General features: G+C 36.8%; 1 protein-coding gene across 1 annotated transcript in view; it reads left to right on the forward strand.

Annotated features, from left to right (window-relative positions):
* The window catches only part of LOC128655954 (cytochrome P450 2K4), a 74,870-nt gene that overhangs the window by 21,480 nt on the left and 25,405 nt on the right, over positions 1–27,985 (forward strand). The window contains exons 3-5 of the mRNA XM_053709564.1: positions 15,836–15,985; positions 19,932–20,092; positions 22,210–22,383. Of these exons, the coding sequence (XP_053565539.1) occupies positions 15,836–15,985; positions 19,932–20,092; positions 22,210–22,383 (485 nt within the window). The remainder of the gene's footprint in view (positions 1–15,835; positions 15,986–19,931; positions 20,093–22,209; positions 22,384–27,985) is intronic.

Here is a 27,985-nt window from a genome sequence, read left to right on the forward strand (position 1 = left end):
TAACACTGTGTCAGCCATCTTGGAAACTTGTCCACTATATTGTAAAAGCAATTTCACACATTTTGCTTAAATTGTGAAACCTTTTTTGCAAGTGGCACACAGAGGGGCCAGGCATAATGCAAGTGGAGCCTGGGCCCCACCAGCCCCTACTAGGCAAGGTGAGCCCCCTAGAGGTGCAGACCTTGTCTCAATCGAGACCTATGAGGCCTCTGAAATTATGCCCCGGATTCCCATTAAATCCCTCATTGAATGTATTCCAATAGAGAGTCATTTTTGTACTGATTTTCATTTTGTTTTTAAAGTGAATGTAAATTTTGATGATAAAGTGACCGGTTTTTAAATATTCAATTAAAAAAAGGAGCGCTTTAATTAATCAAAATTTACATTTCACTCGAATTGGGAAAATACTTACCTTTTAATCTTGACAGCCGCTGCATTGCTTCCTCCGCCCGTCACAAAGCCTCTTCCTGGGTCTAAAAGGAGGAATACGGCTTCCTCCAAACACAGCGTTGAATTAGACACTGATTCCCCCTGGGGGATGACTGATCCGTCATTTCTGACGTAGGAAGAGGCTTGCGACGACCGGGTGAAGCTGGAGCGGCTGGCAAGATTAAAAGTTAAGTATTTTCACAACACGAGTAAAATGTAAATTTTGATGAATTAACCTCTTAAGGACATATGACGGAATTTTTCCGTCATAAAACAATTGAGCAAACTGAAAGCTGTGTCCTTAAAGGGTTAAAGTGCCCCTGTTTTTAATCAAATTTTTAAAAACTGGGCACTTTATCATCAAAATTTACATTCGGTTTATTGTAACTCAATCACAGATTCTGAGCACTTGAAAACTCCTTCTGGACTGTTTTGAACTATTTATTTTGCATGCCCCTTTTTAATTGTTTGATGTAAGGTGTTTACACATCTGTTGTTCCCTCATTAATAAGCATGATTACATCCTAGTTTAATAAAAAGTTTAAAATATTATACCGCCCAACTGTTCCGTATCTGTGGAATTTAACGGTTTGGAACTCTGTCACTATCCCGCATCTTATCCATAACAACTCATGCAGACGCTGCTTAGCAAAAGCAATAAATGCCCCACCACATTCATGACACACCCTTCATCTTAGCCCTCCTGTCTCCAGCTTCCCCTTTCCAAACATGGCCCACAATTCCTCCTGTGAATTCTGGAAATCACTTTTAAAGTATGACAGATATACACATATAAACGTTAACTAACAAAGAATTAGATTACTAGTGAAGTGCAAACATTTGCACCCAAGCGATAGGGGATTTACGTGGGTTTGCACTCATCAGGCTCACTACTTGTATTACTCTCTCCCCCCCCCCCCTCTCTCTCTCTCTCTCTCTCTCCCCCTCTCTTTTGCTCTCTCTCTCCTTTCTTTTGCTCTCTCTCCTCTCTCATTTTCTCTCTTTCCCTTCTCTTTTGCTCTCTCTCCCCTCTCTTTTGCTCTCTAACCACTCTCTTTTGCTCTCTCCCCTCTCTTTTGCTCTCTCTTCTCCTTCTCTTTTGCTTTCTCTCTCTCCCCACTCTTGTGCACTCTCTCTCTCCCCCTCTCTTTTGCGCTCTCTTCCCCCTCTCTTTTGCTCTCTCTCCCCCGCCCATCTTTTGCTCTCGCTCTCTCACCCTTTCTTTTGCTCTCTCTCTCTCTCTCTCTCTCTTATTTGCTCTCTTTCCCCTTTCTTCTGCTCTCTCTCTCTCCCCTCTCTTTTGCTCTCTCTTTCCTTCTCTTTTGCTATCATCCCCCCCTTCTATTTTGCTCTCTGTCACACCTCTCTATTGATCTCTCTCTCTCTACTGTGTAACTGCGCCCACTCCCGCCCCGGCCCCACCCCGCCACGCTCACTCTCGTCCCCACCATGACCGTCCCGCCCCCAACCACACCTGCTCCCGCCGGCCCCGTCCACCATTCTCGCACGGACAGAAGATCAGGTAGATTCTAAGGCCAGGTGTTTTTGTCCTTGCGCTGTCTCTACTGTGCATGACAGCTTCGAACAAACACACTTGGCCTTTTACTTTATAGGATGGGTAAATGGTTAGGAGATTAAGGCTTAAACTGCCACATCCCGATGCAAACTAGAACTACACTACCACTTAACCCCTCTTTAAACTAACCCCCCACTAAACTAACCCCCCAAAAAATTGCTATAGACTACTGTCTCTGTATCTTGTTCACTGGAAAGGCTATAGCAATGCAGAAGATTCATGGGTTCCAGTGAGCGATTTGAATGCCACTCGATTACTCGCAGCCTTCCATGCTGAACACCCATTGAAACCAGGTACTGAACTCCCTGAGAGGGGTTCTTGACCGGGGGATCTGTCATAGACTACTGTCTCTTTAAATTGAGTTCTCCACCTTCCTTTAGGTTCCAATAAAGGGAACACCATTTTCCTGTTCCCTTGCTTGATTATTAGCGTTGTTAGGGAACACTTTTTGTGCACCCTGTCTCTCTTACAAATTCAGCTAAACTTTTGCTACCCAAGATTTCTACAATCAAATCAAAAGGCATATTCATTCCATCATCAAACACCACTTCTAACAATTGCAAGCAGTTGGATGACTGCTCAATAACATCGGATTCACTTGCATCTTAATCCGTCTTGTAAAATCCTCTCCCTGCTGAGCTGAGCTGCGCTGTTAGCTGTGGTTCTCAGTCACGAGTGACGTCACCCTGAGCTGACATGCTCAGTCTCTCTCTGCTTCCGACAGTAACAGGCAGGCTTGGGCCTAGGAGACGCGGAGGACGGATCACTCAGCACTGCTACATAAGCGGATCAGCTCTAAGCTCTAAAAAGCATTTACAAACTGCAAGTATATTTCTGCCTAAATACCATATATTGGACTTTATATCAAAATACAGATACTGTTACGAAGTTCAGCTACAATGAAATGCTAACTAAATTAACAATCTTACTAATCTCTACTAAAGACTGACTTTGAAACTATTATTTAGTTGTGCCAACAACCAGACTTATATGTAGTAGGGTCCTTCCAGAGACATTGTTAGCTGTATCTAAAAAGAAAGGTTGTTTAATATTCAGTCATGTATTGAGCTTAACAAAGATACTCACAAATTAACTGTTTGTTAGTTTTGTGTCATTTGTTCAAAATCACTCTCTATCAAAACCTGCTATTACTCCAGAACCTACTCTGGAAACACTTATAAAATTGTGTATATCAATGGATAGGCGGTATAGAGAGAGAAGATACGAAAGACTGCAACCTGATACCAGTACTAGGAAACACTATCAAACACCTCATGAAAAAACATATATGCCCACAGTACCCATGGATATAGGCACTATCAGAGGACCTCTATCCCATGAAGAAAAATTAAGAAGGCGTCAAGCCAATCTGTGCATGTATTGCGCCAATAAAGAACACAATGTGTCTACATGTCCTTTACTCAGTCGTCTAAAAAAGGGTAAGATAAAAGATGTGTGTCCTGAAAAAAAGTAAAACAAAAGATACTCACTTTGCACTTAAATTGTCTTTACAGTGGGATCAGCAACAGTTCCAGAAGGTGGCCATAATTGATTCAGGAGCCTATGGGATGTTTATCGCTCAAGCAATTGTCTCACAAAATAAAATACCTACGGCTAGATTTAGAGTTTTGTCGGTAAGGACCCGCGTAGCTAACGCCGGTTTTTTTCTGGCCACACCATAAAAATAACTCTGGTATTGAGAGTCCACATAAAGGCTGTGTTAGGCTCCAAAAAAGGAGCGTAGAGCATATTTAACGCAGTTTCAACTCTCGATACCAGAGTTGCTTACGGACGCGGCCAGCCTCAAAAACGTGCTAGTGCACGATTCCCCCATAGGAAACAATGGGGCTGTTTGAGCTGAAAAAAAACCTAACACCAGCAAAAAAGCCGCGTTCAGCTCCTAACGCAGCCCCATTGTTTGCTATGGGGAAACACTTCCTACGTCTGCACCTAACACCCTAACATGTACCCCGAGTCTAAACACCCCTAGCCTTACACTTATTAACCCCTAATCTGCCGCCCCCGCTATCGCTGACCCCTGCATATTATTTTTAACCCCTAATCTGCCGCTCCGTAAACCGCCGCTACTTACATTATCCTTATGTACCCCTAATCTGCTGCCCCTAACACCCCCGCTATCGCTGACCCCTATATTATATTTATTAACCCCTAATCTGCCCCCCACAACGTCGCCTCCACCTGCCTACACTTATTAACCCCTAATCTGCCGACCGGACCGCACCGCTATCATAATAAAGTTATTAACCCCTAATCCGCCTCACTAACCCTATAATAAATAGTATTAACCCCTAATCTGCCCTCCCTAACATCGCCGACACCTAACTTCAATTAGATTAGGGGTTTGGGTTAGATTAGGGGTATGTGGGTGGTGGGTTGTAATGTTGGGGGGGTATTGTATGTTTTTTTTTACAGGCAAAAGAGCTGAACTTCTTGGGGCATGCCCCGCAAAGGGCCCTGTTCAGGGCTGGTAAGGTAAAAGAGCTTTGAACTTTAGTAATCTAGAATAGGGTAGGGCATTTTTTTTATTTTGGGGGGCTTTGTTATTTTATTAGGGGGCTTAGAGTAGGTGTAATTAGTTTAAAATTGTTGTAATTTTTTTTTTATGTTTGTAAATATTTTTTTATTTTTTGTAACTTAGTTCTTTTTTATTTTTTGTACTTTAGTTAGTTTATTTCATTGTAGTTATTTGTAGGTATTGTATTTAATTAATTTATTGATAGTGTAGTGTTAGGTTTAATTGTAGGTAATTGTAGGTATTTTATTTAATTCATTTATTGATAGTGTAGAGTTAGGTTTAATTGTAACTTAGGTTAGGATTTATTTTACAGGTAAATTTGTAATTATTTTAACTATTTTAGCTATTAAATAGTTCTTAACTATTTAATAGCTATTGTACCTGGTTAAAATAAATACAAAGTTACCTGTAAAATAAATATTAATCCTAAAATAGCTATAATATAATTATAATTTATATTGTAGCTATATTAGGATTTATTTTACAGGTAAGTATTTAGCTTTAAATAGGAATAATTTATTTAATAAGAGATAATTAATTTCGTTAGATGTAAATTATATTTAACTTAGGGGGTGTTAGTGTTAGGGTTAGACTTAGCTTTAGGGGTTAATACATTTATTAGAATAGCGGTGAGCTCCAGTCGGCAGATTAGGGGTTAATGTTTGAAGTTAGGTGTCGGCGATGTTAGGGAGGGCAGATTAGGGGTTAATACTATTTATTATAGGGTTAGTGAGGCGGATTAGGGGTTAATAACTTTATAATAATAGCGGTGCGGTTCGCTCGGCAGATTAGGGGTTAATAAGTGTAGGCAGGTGGAGGCGACATTGAGGGGGGCAGATTAGGGGTTAATAAATATAATATAGAGGTCGGCGGTGTTAGGGGCAGCAGATTAGGGGTACATAAGTATAACGTAGGTGTCGGCACTTTGCGGTCGGCAGATTAGGGGTTAATTATTGTAGGTAGCTGGCTGCGACGTTGTTGGGGGCAGGTTAGGGGTTAATAAATATAATATAGGGGTCGGCGGTGTTAGGGGCAGCAGATTAGGGGTACATAAGTATAACGTAGGTGGCGGTCGGCAGATTAGGGGTTAAAAATTTTTTAATCGAGTGGCGGTGATGTGGGGGGACCTCGGTTTAGAGGTACATAGGTAGTTTATGGGTGTTAGTGTACTTTAGAGTACAGTAGTTAAGAGCTTTATGAACCGGCGTTAGCCCAGAAAGCTCTTAACTACTGACTTTTTTCTGCGGCTGGAGTTTTGTCGCTACTTCAGACACGACTCTAAATACCGGAGTTAGAAAAATCCCATTGAAAAGATAGGATACGCAATTTACGTAAGGGGATCTGCGGTATCGAAAAGTTGCGGCTGAAAAGTGAGCATTAGACCCTTTTTTTAATGACTCCAAATACCGGAGGTAGCCTAAAATCAGCGTTAGGAGCCTCTAACGCTGGTTTTCACAGCTACCGCCAAACTCCAAATCTAGGCTCTAGTGTGCAAAAAGTATCACCTGTGTTTGTGTGTGTAATTGATGGGTCACAGTTCCTTAAAGGACCAATTACACACCATACCATACCTTTACTCACAATCACTGACACTGGGCATAAAGAATTCATCACTTATGATATAATACCTAGTTCTTTACACCCAATTATACTTGGATGTCCATGGTTACAAAAACACAATCCAACTATCGACTGGGCAGTTAACAAGATATCATTCACTTCACCATGCTGTACAGGTACATGCTTCCCCTACGTTACGATCAGACACATTGATCCCTTATTACCCAGTGAATACAATGATTTCTCAGATGTGTTCAATCTCAAGAATGCAGAGAATTTACCCCCACAAAGACCATATGATTGCCCCATAGAAACTAAACCTGGAGCTGTAATTCCCTAAAATCGTATATTTCCACTCTCACAAAAAGAACTTAAGTATCTTAGAGAATATCTTGACGACAATCTTAGAAAAGGATTCATTTCACCTTCTTCCTCTCCAATAGCATCAGCTATATTTTTTGTCACTAATAAAGACGGAACACCCAGACCCATAATCGATTACCGCACTCTAAACGCTGTCACAATTAAAAACCGTTACCCCCTTCCACTCATACCAGAACTACTTGAACGTCTAAATGGTGCCACTATTTTCACTAAATTGGACCTTAAAGGGGCATACAATTTAATCCAAATGAGATCTGCTGATGAGTGGAAGACTGCATTTAGAACCCGGTATGGATTATACCAATACAATGTAATGCCATGGATCCGGAGAAAGTCAATGCCATACTTAACTGGCCTACCCCAACCACTGTAAAATCTCTACAGAGATTCTTAGGGTTTTCTATTTTTTATAGAACGTTCATTAACCAATTCTCCACTGTCGTACAACCACTAACTCGTTTAACTGGGAAACAGAAGTTTAAATGGGATGAAGAAGCTAACAAAGCATTTCAGTTACTTAAAATAAAATTTACCAGTGCTCCTCTACTATGTCTTCCTGATCCAAACCTGCAATACTCATTGGAGGTGGATGCTTCCAATGTAGGTATAGGGGCTATTCTATCAAAGTGTAAGTGAGATAAGTAGAGCGCTGGAAACAGTGATTCCAAACACCTCACAGTAAATAAGTCCTTCAGACTAATTTTGTGTTATACAAAAAAGAGGGGTGGGGCGTGAGGGCGCTAGTGAAAGCTTAAGAAATCTAAATGGTGAATATTTAACACAGTATGTGTCTATGTATTCAGTGTCTGCTCAAATAATTGCTTTAAATATATAAAACTAAAATTTCAGTGTTTGTTTATATAAATGCTGTGTAATAGTTTGTGTATTTTATAACGTTTTAGGATATATTATGACCATATATCATAATTTATAATAATTTAAATAAAGTGCACTGTGTGACAAATTTTCTGCAACCAAAAATTCTTTGATTTTTAATATACACTGCTATATAGAATCAATATTTCTCTTGAAAATTTCATGCGTTTTAAACTTGGTTTTAACTTACAAATTCTAAGTATACCGATGTTCAAATATATATCTTCATTCAAATACTATATAGGTATTTCTCTTTTGTACAAATATATGCCAAAAGAACAACAAAAGAGGAGATTAAATGTTAATAAAAGTTATTTATTATAACAATATAAAAATCGAATTTAATAAAAGGGACGTCTCCCCAAAATTAAAAAAATTAAAATAAAAACAGTATCTGTTAGCAGTAGATTCTGAATTCCTAATAATTTCTGCAACTCTATATAAACAAGGGAGTCTTTGCAATCAGGTTTCTAAGGATTTCCCATTGCCGTATTTTCTTAACAGAAATGTTTCTTATTATGGCAATTTAAAGTTGTACAAAGTCAGTAAGGTTTTGCAGTATGCAGTCCCAGACTTAGCGGTTCAAAGTGAGGTTAGATGAATATTGTGATACTTAGCGTATGAGTTACCTTCTCCCTTACAGCCGGTTTATTCACTGCTGTTTTCCTCGATGCGACTGTAAACTCAGACCCGCCGCATGTAGTCGGCGTCTGACGTCACTGTCTGGTCTTTGATCTTCTGAATCCGTTATTAAGTAACAGTTTGGCTCTTTAATTTTTCAGAGCCTCTGTGTTTCAAAAAATCCTGCACTTAGTGTTGTACACGCAGGAAAGAGATGCTTGAAAGATGTTATGTAGTAGTTGTTGGTAGTAAAAATAACCCGGGTTATACTGTCATAACACTTTTTCGATTGCTTAATTCAAAAGCTTGTAGAAAAGTCACTTAGTACCACTGAGGGTCACAGGAATCACTGGAAGCCACCAAGGGTCACAAGGGTCGACGCGTTTCGCTCTTATTCAGAGCTTTATCAAGATACTTGTGAGTCCTGAGTGTAGATATTTATAGCTGGTGCCAGACTTTCTATTGGAATAATACCATAAACCACCCCCCAACAATACTTTAATTCACATTAATCTACATTATTAGTAGACATTGTATATAATATATATTCACCTTTTTATAATGAATTATGGATTTTTATATTATATAGTTAATTTTTATTGTTAGGCCCAGCAAAGTCTCCAAAATATGGAATGTGTAATATTTTACCTAGGTTTTAGAGCAATACCTATTGGATAGGCCGATTAATTTTATAATTATAAATTGATGTATCTGAAGTTTAATTTTAATTCATGATATTTTACCTTGCAACATATATTTTATTTTATATCCACTTTATAATTTAAGCATTACTAGCAAAAATAGCACTGTAATAGTAAAACAAGGGAGTTCAACTATTCATTGTGATACAAGTATGAGTTTTTCAAATATTCCACCTTAACAGAATGCGAGCAAAAAAATTCCACCTTTAATCTATTGAAGCAATAACCAATCAAAGTCTGGCACCAGCTATAAATATCTACACTCAGGACTCACAAGTATCTTGATAAAGCTCTGAATAAGAGCGAAACGCGTCGACCCTTGTGACCCTTGGTGGCTTCCAGTGATTCCTGTGACCCTCAGTGGTACTAAGTGACTTTTCTACAAGCTTTTGAATTAAGCAATCGAAAAAGTGTTATTCTATCAAAGCCTGACAAAGATTCTTCAGAACTTCACCCCATTGCTTACTACTCTCGTTTACTCAGTGCAGCAGAGAAAAACTACTCCGTGGGGGACAAGGAATTGCTAGCTGTAAAATCCACCTTAGAACACTGGAGACACCTTCTAGGAGGTACAACAATTCCATTCAACATCTTCACTGATCATAAAAACCTTCAGTATTTGAAAAAGAACAAGACTCTATCATCCCGTCAGGTACGTTGGGCCTTTTTTCTAGATCGATTTAATTTTTTCATGAACTACAGACCAGGCACAAAAAACACAAAAGCAGACGCACTCTCCAGATCCTTAGAAGCTTCCTCCGAGGATGAAGAGAAAACATTCAACCTACATCTAATCTGATACATCTAATTCTTCTCTACTGGTCGATGACCACATCGTATACGAAGTAGGACGTATATTGGATTCCAGAATTCAACGTCGAACTCTTGAATATCTTGTTCACTGGAAAGGCTATAGTAATGCAGAAGATTCATGGGTTCCAGTGAGCGATTTGAATGCCACTCGATTACTCGCAGCCTTCCATGCCAAACACCCATTGAAACCAGGTCCTGAACTCCCTGAGAGGGGTCTTGACCGGGGGGATCTGTCATAGACTACTGTCTCTTTAAATTGAGTTCTCCACCTTCCTTTAGGTTCCAATAAAGGGAACACCTTTTTCCTGTTCCCTTGCTTGATTATTAGCATTGTTAGGGAACACTGTTTGTGCAGCCTGTCTCTCTTACAAATTCAGCTAAACTTTTGCTACCCAAGATTTCTACAATCAAATCAAAAGGCATATTCATTCCATCATCAAACGCCACTTCTAACAATTGCAAGCAATTTGATGTCTGCTCAATAACATCGGATTCACTTATATCTTAATCCGTCTTGTAAAATCCTCTTCCTGCTGAGCTGCACTGTCAGCTGTGGTTCTCAGTCACGAGTGACGTTACCCTGAGCCGACACGCTCAGTCTCTCTCTGCTTCTGAGATTAACAGGCAGGCTTGGGCCTAGGAGATGCCGAGGACGGATCACTCAGCACTGCTACACAAACAGATAAGCTCTAAAAAGCATTTACAAACCGCAAGTATATTTCTGCCTAAATACCATATATTGGACTTTATATCAAAATACAGATACTGTTACGAAGTTCAGCTACAATGAAATACTAACTAAATTAATGATCTTACTAATCTCTACTAAAGACTGGCTTTGAAACTATTATTTAGTTGTGCCAACAGCCAGACTTATTTGTAGTAGGGTCCTTCCAGAGACATTGTCAGCTGTGTCTAAAAAGAAAGGTTGTTTAATATTCAGTCATTTATTGAGCTTAACAAAGATACTCACAAATTAACTGTTTGTTAGTTTTGTGTCATTTGTTCAAAAAATGTAAGTTTTTTTTTTAAATTTGATCGCATTTGGCGGTGAAATGGTGGCATGAAATATACCAAAATGGGCCTAGATCAATACTTTGGGTTGTCTACTACACTACACTTAAGCTAAAATTAACTCTACAAGCTCCCTACATACTCCCTAAGTAACCCCTTCACTGCTGGGCATAAAACACGTGTGGTACGCAGTGACATTTAGCAGCCTTCTAATTACCAAAAAGCAACGCCAAAGCCATATAAGTCTGCTATTTCTGAAAAAAGGGGATTCCAGAGAATCATTTACAACCATTTATGCCATAATTGCACAAGCTGTTTGTAAATAATTTCAGTAAGAAACCTAAAGTTTATGAAAAAGTTTGTGAAAAAGTGAACTTTTTTTTTATTTGATCGCATTTGGCGGTGAAATGGTGGCATGAAATATAACAAAATGGGCCTAAATCAATACTTTGGGATGTCTACTAAAAAAAATATATATATACATGTCAAGGGATATTCAGGGATTCCTGACAGATATTAGTGTTCCAATGTAACTAGCGCTAGTTTTGAAAAAAAGTGTTTTGGAAATAAGTGCTACTTGTATTTATTGCCCTATAACTTGCAAAAAAGCAAAGACCATGTAAACATTGGATATTTCTAAACTCAGGACAAAATTTAGAAACTATTTAGCATGGGTGTTTTTTGGTGGTTGTAGATGTGTAACAGATTTTTGGGGTCAAAGTTAGAAAAAGTGTGTTTTTTTTTCATTTTTTCATCATATTTTATATATTTTTATAGTAAATTATAAGATATGATGAAAATAATAGTATCTTTAAAAATTCCATTTAATGGTGAGAAAACCGGTATATAATATGTGTGGGTACAGTAAATGAGTAAGAGGAAAATTACAGCTAAACACAAACACAGCAGAAATGCAAAAATAGCCTTGATCCCAAACGGACAGAAAATGGAAAAGTGCTGTGGTCACTAAGGGGCATATTTATCAAGCTCTGTATGGAGCTTGAGGCCCCTTGTTTCCGGCGAGCCTGAAGATAACAGAAGTTATCAAGAAGTTATGAAGCAGTGGTCTTAAGACTGCTGCTCCATAACTTGTCCGCCTTCTCTGAAGAGGCGGACAGAAATCAACCCAAATGAAAACGATCGGGTTGATTGACACCCACTGCTAGCAGCCGATTCGCAAGAACTGCTGGTGCAATGATTAGGTTAGCAATGATCAGGTTAGCGCAAATGAGAATATGCGATCGTGTTTATGCGACAGTGGGGTCTTAGTTTTTTCCACTTTTTTTTCTCTGTTAACTTCTATGGGGGAATACGTGAATGCACACGTGACTTTGGATTTTTGTGCTTGTAAGGTTACCACTAGAGTGAAAACAGTTTACTTTCAACTCATAATATGAGCGCAACCCGACGAGCGCAGCAATCTTATTTCTAGCACAACTGAAGCTGGAGTGTTAACTTGCATTCTTCTCATAATCTAGCCCAAGAAGTTCACATATGACTACAATGTTTGGATGTTATCAAAGTTACTATAAATTTCTCTTTGAATAAACTGTGAACCCACACCCCCTATAAATAGACTGAGTAAAGTCTTAATCATATCGTTTTTGGATTGTTTGCCCAATTTAACTGAAATAAAAATACATTTTGCAGTTATATTTGTATTTCAGGCAATTTAATTTGCACAGACGCACATCTAATGTATTGAATCACAAAAATAAATTAAGACAAAAAACATCTAAAATGTACTCAATTTTTTTCCCTGGCAGACTCATTGATTGTAATAGTGGTCCCTGACATTTATCTTATGAAGGAACATATTAGAAATACACATCCATAGACTTGTAGACATATATTAAGCCCTTCCAAACCTATATTTCCTTAGCAAATCCTTCTTTGTGTGTTTGTTTTTTTATCATTTATAAAAAATGTAACATTTGTTATTGAATTACTTAGCTTAGAGTTAAAATGGCGGACTTGATATCACTGCAGCTCACTTGCAATATTCCATAATTCCAAGCTATGTATCTCTATGCTCCCTACCTACTTCCTATATAGTAACGCAAAAAGAGATTTGTCAAACTGTCCCCATATAAGACATAGGGAGTGGTGTTTAATTTTGAAACCAAATCAAATAGGGGAATACAATTGATTGAAATGGAAACCTTTAAATAACTTACGGCTAGATTACGAGTTTTGCGTTATGAGCGGCTCAGTACTAACTTGCAAGTTAATTCCACCGATCACCTCCCTATAACGCTGCTATTACAGGTTTGGAAAAACCCGGCGTTAGCAGACAATATTGCAACGTTGAGCAAAATTGAGCTCCATACCACACTCAAATACCAGCGCTGCTTTGAGCTGGTTTTACGTGCTCGTGCACAATTTCCCCATAGACATCAATGGGGAGAGCCGGCTAAAAAAAAATCCAAACACCTGCAATAAAGGAGCGTAAAGCTCTGTAACGCAGCCCCATTGATTGCTATGGAGAAACAACATTTTTCTTTACACCTAACACCCTAACATAAACCCAGAGTCTAAACACCCCTAATCTGCCGCCCCGACATCGCCGACACCTGCATTACACTTATTAACCCCTAATCTACCGCCCCCGACATTGCCACCACCTACATTACACTTATTAACGCCTAATCTGCCATCCCAATGTTGTCGCTACCTACCTACACTTATTAACCCCTAATCTGCCGCCCCAAATGTCGCCGCCACTATACTAAAGTTATTAACCCCTAAACCTAACCCTAAGTCTAACCTTAACCCTAACACCCACTAACTTTAATATAATTAAAATAAATCTAAATAAAAATTACTATCATTACCTAACTAATTCCTATTTAAAACTAAATACTGTAAAATAAACCATAGCTAGTTACAATATAACTAACAGTTACATTGTAACTAGGTTAGATTTTATTTTTATTTCACAGGCAAGTTTGTATTTATTTTAACTAGGTAGACTAGTTAGTAAATAGTTATTAACTATTTACTAGCTACCTAGTTAAAAAAATAAAACCTAACCTGTCTTACACTAACACCACTACAATTAAATATATTACATTAATTATATACAATTAACTAAATTACAAAAAACAAACACTAAATTACACAAAATAAAAAAAGAAATGATCAAATATTTAAACTAATTCCACCTAATCTAATAGCCCTATCAAAATAAAAAAGCCCCCCCAAAATAAAAAAACCCTAGCCTAAACTAAACTGCCAATAGCCCTTAAAATCAGCTCTTTTACCTGTAAAAAACAAATACAAACAACCCTCCAACAGTAAAACCCACCAACCACACAACCAACCCCCCCCAAATAAAATCCTATCTAAAAAAAACTAAGCTCCCAATTGCCCTGAAAACGGCATTTGGATGGGCATTGCCCTTAAAAGGGCATTTAGCTCTATTTCTTTGCCCAAACCCTTATCTAAAAATAAAACCCACCCAATAAACCCTTAAAAAAACCTAACACTAACCCCCGAAGATCCACTTAGTTTTTGAAGACCAGACACCCATCCTCAACGACACTCCATCTTCAAGACATCCGACGCGGTGCATCCTCTTCTTTCAATGGATTTTCAAGAATTAATTCTCCTTTAAATGACATCATCCAAGATGTCGTCCCTTGAATTCCAATTGGCTGATAGAATTCTATCAGCCAATCCGAATTAAAGGTGAAAAAATCCTATTGGCTGATGCAATCAGCCAATAGGATTTAGCTTGCATTCTATTGACTGATTGGAACATTTTTAATCATATATATACATATATATATATATATATATATATATATATATATATATATATATATATATATACAGTATATATATCTAAAGATTTTAATCTTTGTGTATATGAATGTTATATGAGATAATTTATTGACATTAGCTGGGTGAAACCAGTGTATTACATATATATATATATATATCTCAACTGTTGTATATAATCAAATCAGACTGCCCCTTTAATACAAATAGGGATAAGACTTCTGCCCCTTTAAATGAGTAGTATAAAAGAGGAGGAAGTGCATTCACCGGCTCATCTTGAAAAAAGCTATTTGCTGAAACGCGTTGATGAGCAATCCTGTGTTGTGCTGACCAGAAACTACCTATTAAGAAGGATAATTTGCGTATACCACTGCTACACGCAAAGGATTCCATAATTATTCTTGCACTAAGAACTCTGCAATACCAAGTTTGCAACTTCATGTGCGCTCTGAGCACTGAAAGTTTTATTACAAGTTAGCAAGCATCTATTTCCGAAAAGTTTGGAAACTTTTAACACAGGATCTCACTGCAGATGCCGGTAATCTGACCCCCCGATTGCCTGAGTCAGCAGAGTGAACACCAAACCAGATGTGGTCACAATGCAGAGAGGGTAAGATCAGAGAAAGTCTAAGACACAGCAAGCTTTCAGATTCCGGTGAGTAGGATCCTCTTATGAGACATTAGCTACAATATTTGGAGACTATCAAAAGTCATTGAGGATACATTAATAATACCTCCATAAGACTGAGTAATTATAAGAAAGTGGAATACTGTGCAATAATATATGTGCAAGAATATATGTGCAATAATATCTGATGCCAACTCAGTAATTTGTATAGACATTTGCTTTTTTAAATATAGACGGTGCACCTCAATATACACAAATATATTGTTTGTATTTTACTGGATTGTATTGTGTTTATTTTGGATTGTTTCTGAATATATTTAGTGTATTTTTTTAGTAATATTTTTTTTTTAACTTTCCATATAGGGCTAAATATTATTGATGAGGATACACCACTAATTATTTATCAATACTGGTTTATAATAATTGTGTAGTTAGCTTTATAGCGCACTATTCTTAGGGATAGATCTCACTTAAAGGGACACTGAACCCAAATTTTTTCTTTTGTGATTCAGATAGAGCATGCGATTTTAAGCAACTTTCTAATTTACTCCTATTATCACATTTTATTCGTTCTCTTGCTATCTTTATTTGAAAAAGAAGGCATCTATGCTTTTTTTGGTTTAGTACTATGGACAGCTTTTTTTTTATTGGTGGATAAATTTATCCACCAATCAGCATGGACAACACAGGTTGTTCACCAAAAATGGGCCGGCATCTAAACTTACATTCTTGCATTTCAAATAAACATACTAAGAGAATGAAGAAAATTTGATAATAGGAGTAAATTAGAAAGTTGCTTAAAATTGCATGCTCTATCTGAATCATGAAAGAAAAAATATGGGTTCAGTGTCCCTTGCAATAAGTACTATTAAAAGGTATTTTTATTTTTATTACTGTGTAATGGTTTTTACCAGGTGTTCCTTTTTCACATGCTGACAACTGGAAAACTATGAGAAGGTTTACCCTTTCAACGTTACGGGATTTTGGAATGGGCAAGAAAACCATAGAGGATAAAATAATAGAAGAATGTGGATTTCTGATAAGACAACTTGAATCACTAAAAGGTATATGGGTATATAGCTTTTAGCAGAATGTACTGAATGTCCTATTTGTTGTTGTTAAAGAGACATGAAGCCCAATTTTCTTCTTTCATGATTCAGATAGACCATACAATTTTAAATAACCTTCCAATTTACTTATAAATCTAATTTGTTTTTTACTCTTGGTATCCTTTGTTGAAAATGTACCTAAGTAGGCTCAGGAGCTTCTGATTGGTTATTATTATTATTATTATCAGGTATTTGTAGAGCACCAACAGATTCCGCAGTGCTATCAACATAGGCGGTATACAAGGTAACATTTATAAGGGATCAAATGGTTAGAGGGCCCTGTTGAGAGTTGCACTGTTGTAGTCAGCTCTTATGAAGGTAATCTACAAACAGCTTGGCTCCTAGGCTTACATGCTAAGGAGTTCAAGGGGATAGCAATGTAGTTAGTAAAGGCTATTGTAGGTTGTATGCATCCCTGAACAGAAGAGTCTTTAGGGAGCGCTTGAAGCTTTCAAAACTAGGGGAGAGCCTTGTGGAGCAAGGCAGAGAGTTCCACAAGATGCAGCCAGTCTGGAGAAGTCTTGTAAATAAGAATGTGAGGAGGTAAAAAGAGAGGAGGAGAGTAGATCATGAGCAGAGCGAAGGGGTCGGGAGGGAGAGTATCTGGAGACAAGGACGCCAATTTATCAAGCTCTGAATGGAGCTTGATACCTGTGTTTCTGGTGAGCCTGCAGGCTCGTCAGAGACAGCAGTTATGAAGTAGCAGTCTAAAGACCGCTGCTCCAAAACCCTGTCTGCCTGCTCTGAGCAGGTGGACAGAAATTGCCACAATTCAACCCGATCTAGTATGATCGGGTTGATTGACTCCCTCCTGCTGGCGGCCGATTGGCCGTGAATATGCAGGGGGCGGCATTGCACCAGCAGCTCACAAGAGCTGCTGGTGCAATGCTGAATACGGAGAGTGTATTGTTCTCCGCATTCAGCGAGGTCTGTCGGACCTGATCTGCACTGTCGGATCAGGTCCGACAGACCTTTAATAAATAGGCCTCAAGGTCTGAGATGTAGAGGGGAGCAGTTCAGTTGAGGGCTTTGTATGTCAGAGTGAGAATTTTGTGTTTAAGCCTGGAGGCAAAAGGAAGCCAGTAAAGTGATTGGCAGAGAGGTTCAGCAGATGAAGAGCAACGTGTAAATTGGTGGCTGCACATATATGACTCATGTACCATGTGCATTATTGTTTCTTCAACAAAGGATATTAAAAAATTGGGTTTCATGTCCCTTTAAAGACTTTATTTTGCTTGCTTTGCTATACATATCTAACATTATATATTACATACTACATAACCTACAAAAATAAACTTTTATACTAAAGCCGGTTCAATACCTACTTGGCGTATGCAGGAGTTTTTGGAAAAAAAAGCTATTTTTTTTATTTAATTTTTTTTCATTCTGGAAAAAAAAAAACATGACCAAATTGTGTTAGCATAGGCATTAAGTTAGTATGAATATTAACACATTAATTCCTTTTTAATGAATATTATTTCAACCATTATGGGAAGAGGAAAATATATAAATAAACCGCTTATAATTCCATGTTGATATAAATATGTATGTAACACTGTAATGCGAAGGAAACAACTCACATAGGGCAAGATTACAAGTCACGCGTTATGTCTTTCCTGCTTGCAATATGGTCGTTTCGCAAGCAATGTTAATTGCCCTGATATTACAAGTCTTGAAAAATTGCAATTGCACACGTGTGCATTCGGCTTTTATACAACAATCCTTTCCGCACTTGGAGAGCTTTAGTTAAGTGGTTTGTGCAACAAAAAGTTTCACAAAACACTTCAAAAATACATTGCAAACTACAGTTACACTCATATTAACACTAGGGATGGGCGAATGTGTTTATATTCAAATTTGAATGTTAGAACGAATATTATTGTAGAAATTCGATTTACATAATAGAATGTTGATAAGAACGAATATTCTTAAAAATTCGATTTTCGAATGTTATTTACAGTTTTCGAATTTCACATTAGAATTCGAATGTCACAGTCGAATTTGAATGTCACATTCGAATTTGAATGTCACTTTCGAATTCGAATATTACATTTATAAAACACAATTGTAGACTAGAAACACTATTTTGAATTCTAATGTCACATTCGAATCGAATATCACATTCGAATTTGAATATTACATTTATAAAACACAGTATTAGAATAGAAATACTATTTTGAATTTGAATGTCACATTCAAATCGAATATCACATTCGAATTTGAATATTATATTTAAAAAACACAGTATTAGACTAGAAATACTATTTTAAATTCAAATGTGAATGAATAGATAGCTAAACATTCTATTATTCGAACAAATATTTTGGAATTTTATTGAAAAATTTGAAAACGAAAATTCGAAAATAGAATCTTAGAATGTTATATAAACATTCGAATTTCGATTCGAACGAACAAATGTATCAAAATTCATTTTAAATTTTTAATTTTTAGAAACATTCGCCCATCCCTAATTAACACTATCTAATAAAATGTATTCATAAAAAATATTGCACAGAAAAGTTATAAAGGCTCAAAGATATGAGATCTCGGGTGTTAGAAAAACAATCTGATGCAGGGATTTTCCATTAACATACATACATATACATAAAGAAGCATTAATTTATATGTATAGAGATATGTTTAACTAGGGAGAGAAGGAAAATATTTTACATTACAATCTTATGCACATTAAACAATATCTCAGAGGGATTTTAAAAGAGATATTCTCATAAAGATCTTGAGATATCTAGACATATATATATATATATATATATATATATATATTCATATACATATCTCGCTATAAATCGATATATCAATATAACAATCATCACATATATAGAGAAATAGTTATTTATAATTAAATAGAACATATTTCGTTACAAAAACATTTTCGCAACATGAAATATTTGCATTTTTATGTATACTCTTAGAGGAGAATACGTCATGGGCTTTGTGCAACAGATTAGGGTATATATTCTCTTCTATTTGTCTTCTCCTTTGACTTTTTTGGGGAATACGTGACTGCGTGCAGGATTTGGCTGCAATCTAAAATGCGTAAAAGCCATAACGTGCACAGGTTTTCGCAACTGATTTGCTGTGCAACTTGTAATCTTGCAATCTGGTGACAATCCCGTCAGCTGACCTAAATTGCAGCACTGTTAATGGTTAATAGAGAATGTGTCATAAGAATGAATATGATTGTTGCGTTGAACACATTTCATCCCTTTCAACATTAATTTATTCATTCCTTCGTTCCCACCTCAATTAGTAATTTGATGAAAACAGTAAAAAAAATAGTTTTTTCAAACTTGCTTAAAAGGATATGAAACTTAAAGGGACATGAAACCCAAAATGTTTTCTTTCATGATTCAAATAGAGAATACAATTTTAAACAACTTTCTAATTTAATTGGTATCATTTGTTGAATGTGCAGCAATGCTCTAATGGTTTTAAACTGAACTCATGGGTGAGCCAATCACAATCTATATATATATATATATGCAGCCACCAATCAAGAGCTAGAACCTAGGTTCTCTGCTGCTTCTGAACTTGCCTAGATAAACCTTTCAGCAAAGGATAACAAGAGAAAGAAGCAAATTAAATAATAGAAGTAAAATGGAAAGTTGTTTAAAATTGTATTCTCTATTTGAATCATGAAAGAAAAATTTTGGTTTGTTCAATTTTTCTTTGTTCTTTTGGTATCTTTATTTAAAAAGCAGGAATGTAAGCTTAGGAGCCGGAACATTTTTGTTTCAGCAACTAGGTAGCCACCAATCAGCAAGCGCTACCCAGGATGCTTAACCAAAAATGGGCTGGCTCTAAGCTTTACATTCCTGCTTTTCCAGAATGTAAAAAAAAAGTAAATCATGACATTGTACATTTTTGTGTTCCTTGGCAGGTGATCCAATTGACTTAACAACACACACTAGTGTTGCAATAGGAAATATGATTGCATCTATTGTGCTTGGACATCGCTTTGATTACAAACATCCCACATTGCTTAGAATAATGAGTCTTGTAAATGAAAATATGAGACTTATGGGCAGTCCTTCAGTGTTGGTAAATGGATTGTATTTGAATTATTCTTTATTTATGCAGATCAAACATTCTCCACAACACTCTAGATGGGGAAAAAAATAAAAATAAAAAATGTGATCCATTACATTAAAAGATCATGGTGCTCTAGATAATGTCCTTGATGCAATTGTGGGAATGTAAAAGTTTTAAAATGTATACCTTTAAATCTAACATCAATTCACAAGGGTACATGCACTGTGTTACCATTCAGCTACAATTTTGGAGTCTGTTTAAAAAAAAAAAAAATCAGCCAATCAGCATCATCAATGCTGAAATCACATTTTGTTTTAATGTGGTCTCATGAGATTTAACCATCAACTTGCGAGCTTTCATAGTAGGAAATAAAATGGCTTTGCCTGCATATACCAGATGCAAAATTCCTTATACATTTTAACCCTTTAAGAACCGGGCAGTTCAGACTATGGGGCAGATTTATTGAGCAGTCAATGCTGCTTATTCCACGTGAACCTTCAGGCTCACCGGAATCAGGAGTTAAGAAGCAGCGGTCATAAAACCGCTGCTCCTTAACTCGTCCACAGCAATCATCCCGGACTGATATGATTGGGATGATTGATCCTCCATGCTAGCGGCCGATTAGTCATGAATGTGCATTGCACAAGCATTTCACGATAAATGCTTCTGCAATAAAAAATGCTCATAGCGTATGCTGCACATTGATAAATCTGCCCCCAAGACTTCCCCAAAAAAACAGAGCATTTTTAGCATTTTTGCCATCACTAAATTTAAACAGAAATAGAGCCTTTTTTTATATCTACTTATCAAAACTATATTTTTTTAGTAGAAAACCCAAAGTATTGATCTAAGCCCATATTGGTATATTTCATGCCACCATTTTACCATTTCGCCAAATGCGATAAAAAAGTTAACTTTTTCGAAAACTTTAGGTCTCTCACTGAAATTATTTACAAACAACTTGGGCAATCATGGCACATATGGTTATAAATGCTTCTCTGGGATCCCCTTTGTTCAGAAAAAAGCAGATTTATATGGCTTTGCCATTGCTTTTTGGTAATTAGAAAGCCTCTAATTGCAGATGTGCACCACGCTTTTATTATTCCCAGCAGTGAAGGGGTTAATCAGGTAGCTTGTAAGGTTAATATTAGCTTTAGTGTAGAGATTACCCTACCACCTGGCACCTCCCATCCCCTGATCCCTAGCTGATATTTCTCAAACAGCTCTCTTCCCTCCCCTGCACCACAATTTTTTTATTTTTTTCAGTGTAGGATTACCTCATTACCTTCCCAACTCCCTGATCGCTACCAAAATGCTCTCTAACCCTCCCCCTCTAAGAGATTTCTGCTATCTTAAGTACTGGCACCAGTATCCAGTTTGCTATATTTTTAAAACGAAAATTTATAAAAAAAAAAACTAAAAAAAACATTTTTTTCTGTAGTGTAGGTGACCTCTCCCTACACCCTCCCTCATTTACCCCCACCCTCTTGGAGATCATATCCAAACCCTATAATCCCCCTCCACCATAGGATCCCCCTCTACCTACTTCTCCCTCCTCCCCCTCCCTGCCGATGTCAGAGTTTTTTTATTCCGTAGCTTAGCGGTCCCATCCTCTCGCGCCCCCCTCCCGCCCTCTCCAGCAATGGTCCCCCACCCGCCCTCCCTCCTAACCCTCCCACACCACTAACAATTGGCACCACCTCTACCCAAAGCAGATAGGGCCACAGAGTGGGGCATTTATAAATAGCGCAATCTCATGATAAATAAATAATTGCTAGATAGAATAATGTAGTCAAAGCAAATATGAGACTGAGAATAATATGCAGATGCATTTTTTAAAATTATGTTGTTAAAATATTGAAAAAAATAAGTGAAATGTTTTAGTTTCCATGTTTTCAGAATTAGACGAGAATACGCTAAAGTTTGTATACTACACATAATAACACATTTTATTATTTCAATATCAAAGTGTTGAATGTCAATTTACATGGGTTTAACATATAGACTTGTATGGTCGGTAGTGCTGAAATTACACTCTGAGAAGTCACACAATGTATTCATTACCACTAAATTAACTGATTTGTTAAGCAAAACCAATAATGTATGTTTACATTTTATTTTTACAGCTATACAACATGTTTCCAATATTACGTTACCTTCCTGGTAATCACAAGAAAGTCAAACAAAATTTTGCTGAGTTGCATGTTTTTCTGCGGGAAACATTTGCAGCACATCTTAAAGAATTAGACAGAGATGACCAAAGAAGTTTTATTGATGCCTTCCTTGTCAAACAGCAAGAGGTGATTCTCCAAAAAAATAAATATAAATAAAATGTAAACAAGTTATTGAATGATGTACAGATAAAAGCTGACCATAAATTTGCATAAGTGAAGAAGGATACTGATAATGTTCAGTTTAAACAAATAGCAAACACCTAGATTACGAGTTTTGCTTTACGGTTTTAATGCTGAAAAAAATGGCCATTTCAGCGTAAAAACAGTAATGCAGCCATTGCGAGTCTTGTCGGTATAGCTGTACCGCAAGCATTTTAGCCTGTAACGCAAAGTCAATCCCGCACTCAAACATTTTTCCATAGTGCGGTGAGTCTAAAATGCTTAAATTCCAGCCTATACCGACATGATCATTCCGCCTTCTGAGAGCAAAATATATGAGTTTTGCGCCACAGAAATGTTTCACAAAACTCAACTCAAAGTGTTACAAAGTTCACTAACACCCATAAACTACCTATTAACCCCTATACCGCCACCCTCCCGCATCTCAAACACTATTTAAAACGTATTAACCCCTAATCTGCCCCTCCCGACATCGCCACCACTATATTATAGTTATTAACCCCTATTCCCCCGCACCACAACATTGCAGACACTATAATAAAGCTATTAACCCTGATTCCGCCGCTCCCCGACATCGTCACTACTAAGTAAAGTTATTAACCCCTGAACCTCTGGCCTCCCACATCACTGCCACTAAATAAACCTATTAACCCCTAAACCGCCAGCCCCCCACACCACAAAAAAACTAAATTAAACTATTAACGCCTAAACCTAACAACCCCCTAAAAAACTAACACTACTAAAAAAATGTAAGTCTAAAATTGCAAAAAATAAAACATACTAAATTACAAAAAATAACAAACACAAAATTAAGAAAAATAAACAAAAATATCCAAAATAAAAAAACAATTACACCTAATCTAATAGCCCTATCAAAATAAATAACCCCAAAAAACAAATAAAAACCCTAGCCTACAATAAACTACCAATAGCCCTTAAAAGGGCCTTTTGTAGGGCATTGGCCTAAGGAAATCAGCTCTTTTACCTGTAAAAAAATGCAAATAAAAAAATCAGCCAATAGGATGAGAGCTACTAAAATTCTATTGGCTATTCAAATCAGCCAATATAATTTCAGTAGCTCACATCCTATTGGTTCATTTGAACAGCCAATAGGATTTCAGTAGCTCTTATCCTATTGGCTGATTTCAATTTCAAAAATCAAATCAGCCAATAGGAATGCAAGGGACACCATTATGAAAAGGCTCCCTTGCATTGAATATGCAGTGTACAGCGGTGACCGTATGAAGAGGATGCTCCGCGTCTGATGTCTTCAAGGATGGACCTGCTCTGCGCCCCCGGGATGAAGATAGAAGACGCCGCCATGATGAAGATAGAAGATGCCGCCTGGATGAATATAGAATACGCTGCCTGGATGGATGAAGACCTCGCCGCCTAGATGAAGACATTGTGCTGCCTCGATGTCCGGACTTCAGAAATTGTAAGTGGATCATCAGGGGTTAGTGTTAGTTTTTTTTAAACTTTTTTTGGGTGTTTTTTTTTTTTAGATTATGGTTTGGGCTTTTTTAAAAGAGCTGAATGGCCTTTTAAGGGAAATATCCATACAAATGCCCTTTTCTGGGCAATGGGTAGCTTAGGTTTTTGTTAGAGTTAGTTTTTTTATTTTGGGGGGGTTGGTTGGGTGGTGTGTTTTTCTGTTGGGGGGTCTTTGTATTTTTTTACAGGTAAAAGAGCTGATTTCTTTCTTTCTCTATTGGTAGTTTATTGTAGGATAGGGTTTTTTATTTTGGGGTTTCTTTTTTATATTTATAGGGCTATTAGATTAGGTGTAATTGTTTTTATTTTGGATAATTTCATTTGTTATTTTTCGTAATTTAGTGTTTGTTATTTTTGTAATTTAGTATTTTTTCTTTTTGGTAATTTTAGACTTAATTTTTTTTAGTAGTGTTAGTTTTTTTTAATGTGTAATTTAATTTATTTAATTGGTAGTTATTTAAATTTTAGTATAATAGTTTAGTATATTAGTTATGTTAGGTTAATTGATAATTTAAATTTAGTTTTTTTTTAATTTCACAGGTAAGATTTTATTTATTTTAAGATAGGCATATTGTAATTTCAATTTAAAGTTAGTGGGTTGTTAGGTTTATGGGTTAATAGTTTAATTTAGTTTTTTGCGATTTGGCGTGCTGGTGGTTTAGGGTTTAATAGGTTTATTATAGTGGCAGCGATGTCTGGAGTGGCAGATTAGGGGTTAATAACGTTATTTTGGTGTCAGCGATGTCAGGGGCGGCAGATTAGGGGTGTTTAGACTTGGGGTTTATGTCAGGGTGTTAGGTTTAAACGTAACTTTCCATAGACATAAATGGGGTTGCGTTATGGAGCTTTTCATTCCCCGCTTCAGGAGTTATTTTTTTTCTAACACTCTCTCCCCATTGATGTCTATGGGGGAAAGCATGCACAAGCATGTCAAAGCAGCCCTTGGATTTTGTGCGGTATAGAGTTTATCACCACTATATCGCATGCACAAGGCGGCTTTTCAGAAACTATAGCGCAAAACTTGTAATCTAGGCAAAAGAGATTATACTAATACACTAATGGTTTATAAAGGCTAGATAATCTTATTCTCCACTATCACAATCAATTAATAAAAGTCAGGTTTTTGGTTATAAAGCGTGGCTTGTGGCAATAGAAAACTGTGAGACATTTAGACTTGGGTCGTATGCAAGTTGCATTATTCTGACATCTACAAAAACCAAATCTAACAACAGATTTCATATAATGACTACATTATAACAATTTGCACAAAACCACAACTCTATTATTTAGTGTCAGTGCACAATATCATGTGACTAAAAAATAGCAACTTCATATTAGGCTAGAGTATACATTGTGGACTATTTAGTGCTCCCGCTCGAGCGTAAACTTTGCTAGAAGTAATCTATTTGCACGTCGTGTAACACACATATGCATATTACAAGCTGAAAGTAAAAAGATTGTGTGTGAGTGAAACCCGATGAGCACTATTCCAACCGCGTTAACTTATTCTCCTTATAGACTTCAATGAAGAGCGCAGAAGAAAAAACACTTATTTGCTCATGCGTTTACCCAACAGGAGTTATTATTTTTTCCAATGTTATTCACATACAGATTTTTATTTTTATTGTGTGTGTATGTATATATATATATATATATATATATATATATATATATATATATATATATATACTGTAGGTAAATTTAATAATATAACTTACATTTATCTTCTATGTGAAGAACATATCAATGTAAAATATGCATAACGTGCTTCAGGTTTCACGCTTTAGGTCTACGGCGGTCAGGTTAGCGCACATGAAGAATTATCTTAAAGTGTGTTCTTAAAATAATATGTATTAAAAATAATTATAGATACTATAAAATATTCTAACTAATCTGAAGAATGTGTATATATATATATATATATATATATATATATATATATATATATATATATATATATATATATAATTTTATTATTTTATTTATAAAATATTTTACCAGGAAGGATACATTAAGATTTCTCTCGTTTTCAAGTATGTCCTGGGATCACAAAACATTGCATTGATACAATAGGGTACAATAAAATACAAAAACAATAATAATACACAATATATGCAAACATTTAACATAGAGCAGGTATGAAATATTTAATCAACCATGACAGGAGCATTCTGTTTTGAGATATGTATAGAGGGATCTCTTAAAGGATTTTAGGCTTGGGGAAGTTTTTAAAGTGTGAGGGAGGTCATTCCATAATTGTGGCGCTCTGTAGGAAAAGGAGGATCGAGCTGCTTTCTTTTTGTATTGAGGCAAGCTAAATAATGTGCTGTTATTGGATCAGAGGTTATAGGAGGTGGGAATAGCAGGGGAGAGCATTCTGCTCAGGTAGGGTGGGAGCTTCCCAGAGAGGATCTTAAACATAAGGCAGGAAAGATGGAGGGTGCGTCTGGATTCCAGCGACAGCCAGTTTAGTTCATTTAGCATGTCACAATGGTGGGTCCTGTAGGTAAATTGTAGCACAAAGCGGCAGAACGAGTTATATAACGTATTTAGTTTATTAAGGTGAGTTTGCGGAGCAGGTGCATATACTATGTCTCCATAATCCAAGATAGGCATCAGCAATTGCTGTACAATCTTTTCCTTTACTGTAGGGCTGAGGCAAGATTTGTTTCTGTACAGGGCACCTAGTTTTGGATAAAGTTTAGAGGCAAGTTTTTCTATGTGGAGTCCAAAAGATAGATTGGGGTCTAACAACATACCTAAGTATTTAAAATAGTGAACTGCGGTCAGCGTGCAATTGGATTTTGTTTTGATGCAAAGATGGGAATTTTGTAATTTTTGTATTTTAGGTCCCGTTCCAAAGATCAGGAAGAGTTTGTTTTTCGAGATCCACTTTTCTACCTCTGTGAACTGGTCTTGGAGCACTGCTTCAAGCTGCGGCAGATCAGATTTGTTTGCATAGATTACCGTGTTGTCTGCGTACATGTGTACAGTTGAGGATTTGCAGACAATAGGCAAATCATTTATAAATACTGTGAATAGTAGGGGGCCGAGAATGGAACCTTGGGGAACACCACACGTGACTGGGAGAGGGAGGGAGTCACTGTTAGAGACAGAGACATATTGTGATTGTTCCGATACATATGATTTAAACCAGGTTAATGGGCGATCAGCAATACCAGTGTTTTTTAGTTTGAGAAGTAGTATGTCATGGTCCACTGTGTCAAAAGCCTTTGCAAAATCAAGGAGAATAGCTCCAGTTAGGTCTCCTTGTTCCATGCCAGTTTGGATGTCGTTGCAAACTTTTAGGAGGGCAGCTGTAGTGGAGTGATTCGGTCTAAAACCTGATTGATCAGGGGTCAGATAGTTAGAAAGTTGATAATACTCGCATAATTGCGTATGGACGCATTTTTCTAAGATTTTTGACAATACAGGGAGCAATGATATATGACGATAGTTAGAAACCAAGGTTAACTCCCCACTTTTACGAATAGGCACTACTCTTGCAGTTTTCCAGAGTTTGGGTATGTATCCAGACACCAAGGATTCGTTAATTAGGGTTGTGACAGGCTTAGCAATTGCCGGCGCACTGAGCTTCAACAGCATTGCTGGGATTTGATCAGGTCCTGACTGGTTTTTCATTTTTAGATTATTATGGTGTTTCTTAATGACATTGAAGGGTACAGGTCTAAAATTGAACTTTTCTATATTGGGTCTTTGCTGTTTTAGTGGGGCCTGATCCACATTTGTAGCTTCAGGATGCGTGCCATTTATTAGTTTGTAAATCAGGGTGGTGGAGCATCCAACAAAATAATTATTAAAGGCATTTGCTACTTCTAAGGGGAGTTGCAGGTTTTGGTTATCCACATTAAAAAGTGGAGGGTTGGGAGTGGATTGGTGGATTTTGTAAGTTATTTATGAGTTTCCAAAACTTTCTAGGGTTAGATATATTATTGTGCAGATTTTCACAGAAATATTGCGCCTTAGCCAATTTTGTTTGTTTAGTACATATATTTCGCCATTGTCTATATACACAGTGATCATTCATAGAGCC

This window comes from Bombina bombina, chromosome 4, assembly GCF_027579735.1.
Source record: "Bombina bombina isolate aBomBom1 chromosome 4, aBomBom1.pri, whole genome shotgun sequence".
NCBI classification, from domain to species: domain Eukaryota; kingdom Metazoa; phylum Chordata; class Amphibia; order Anura; family Bombinatoridae; genus Bombina; species Bombina bombina.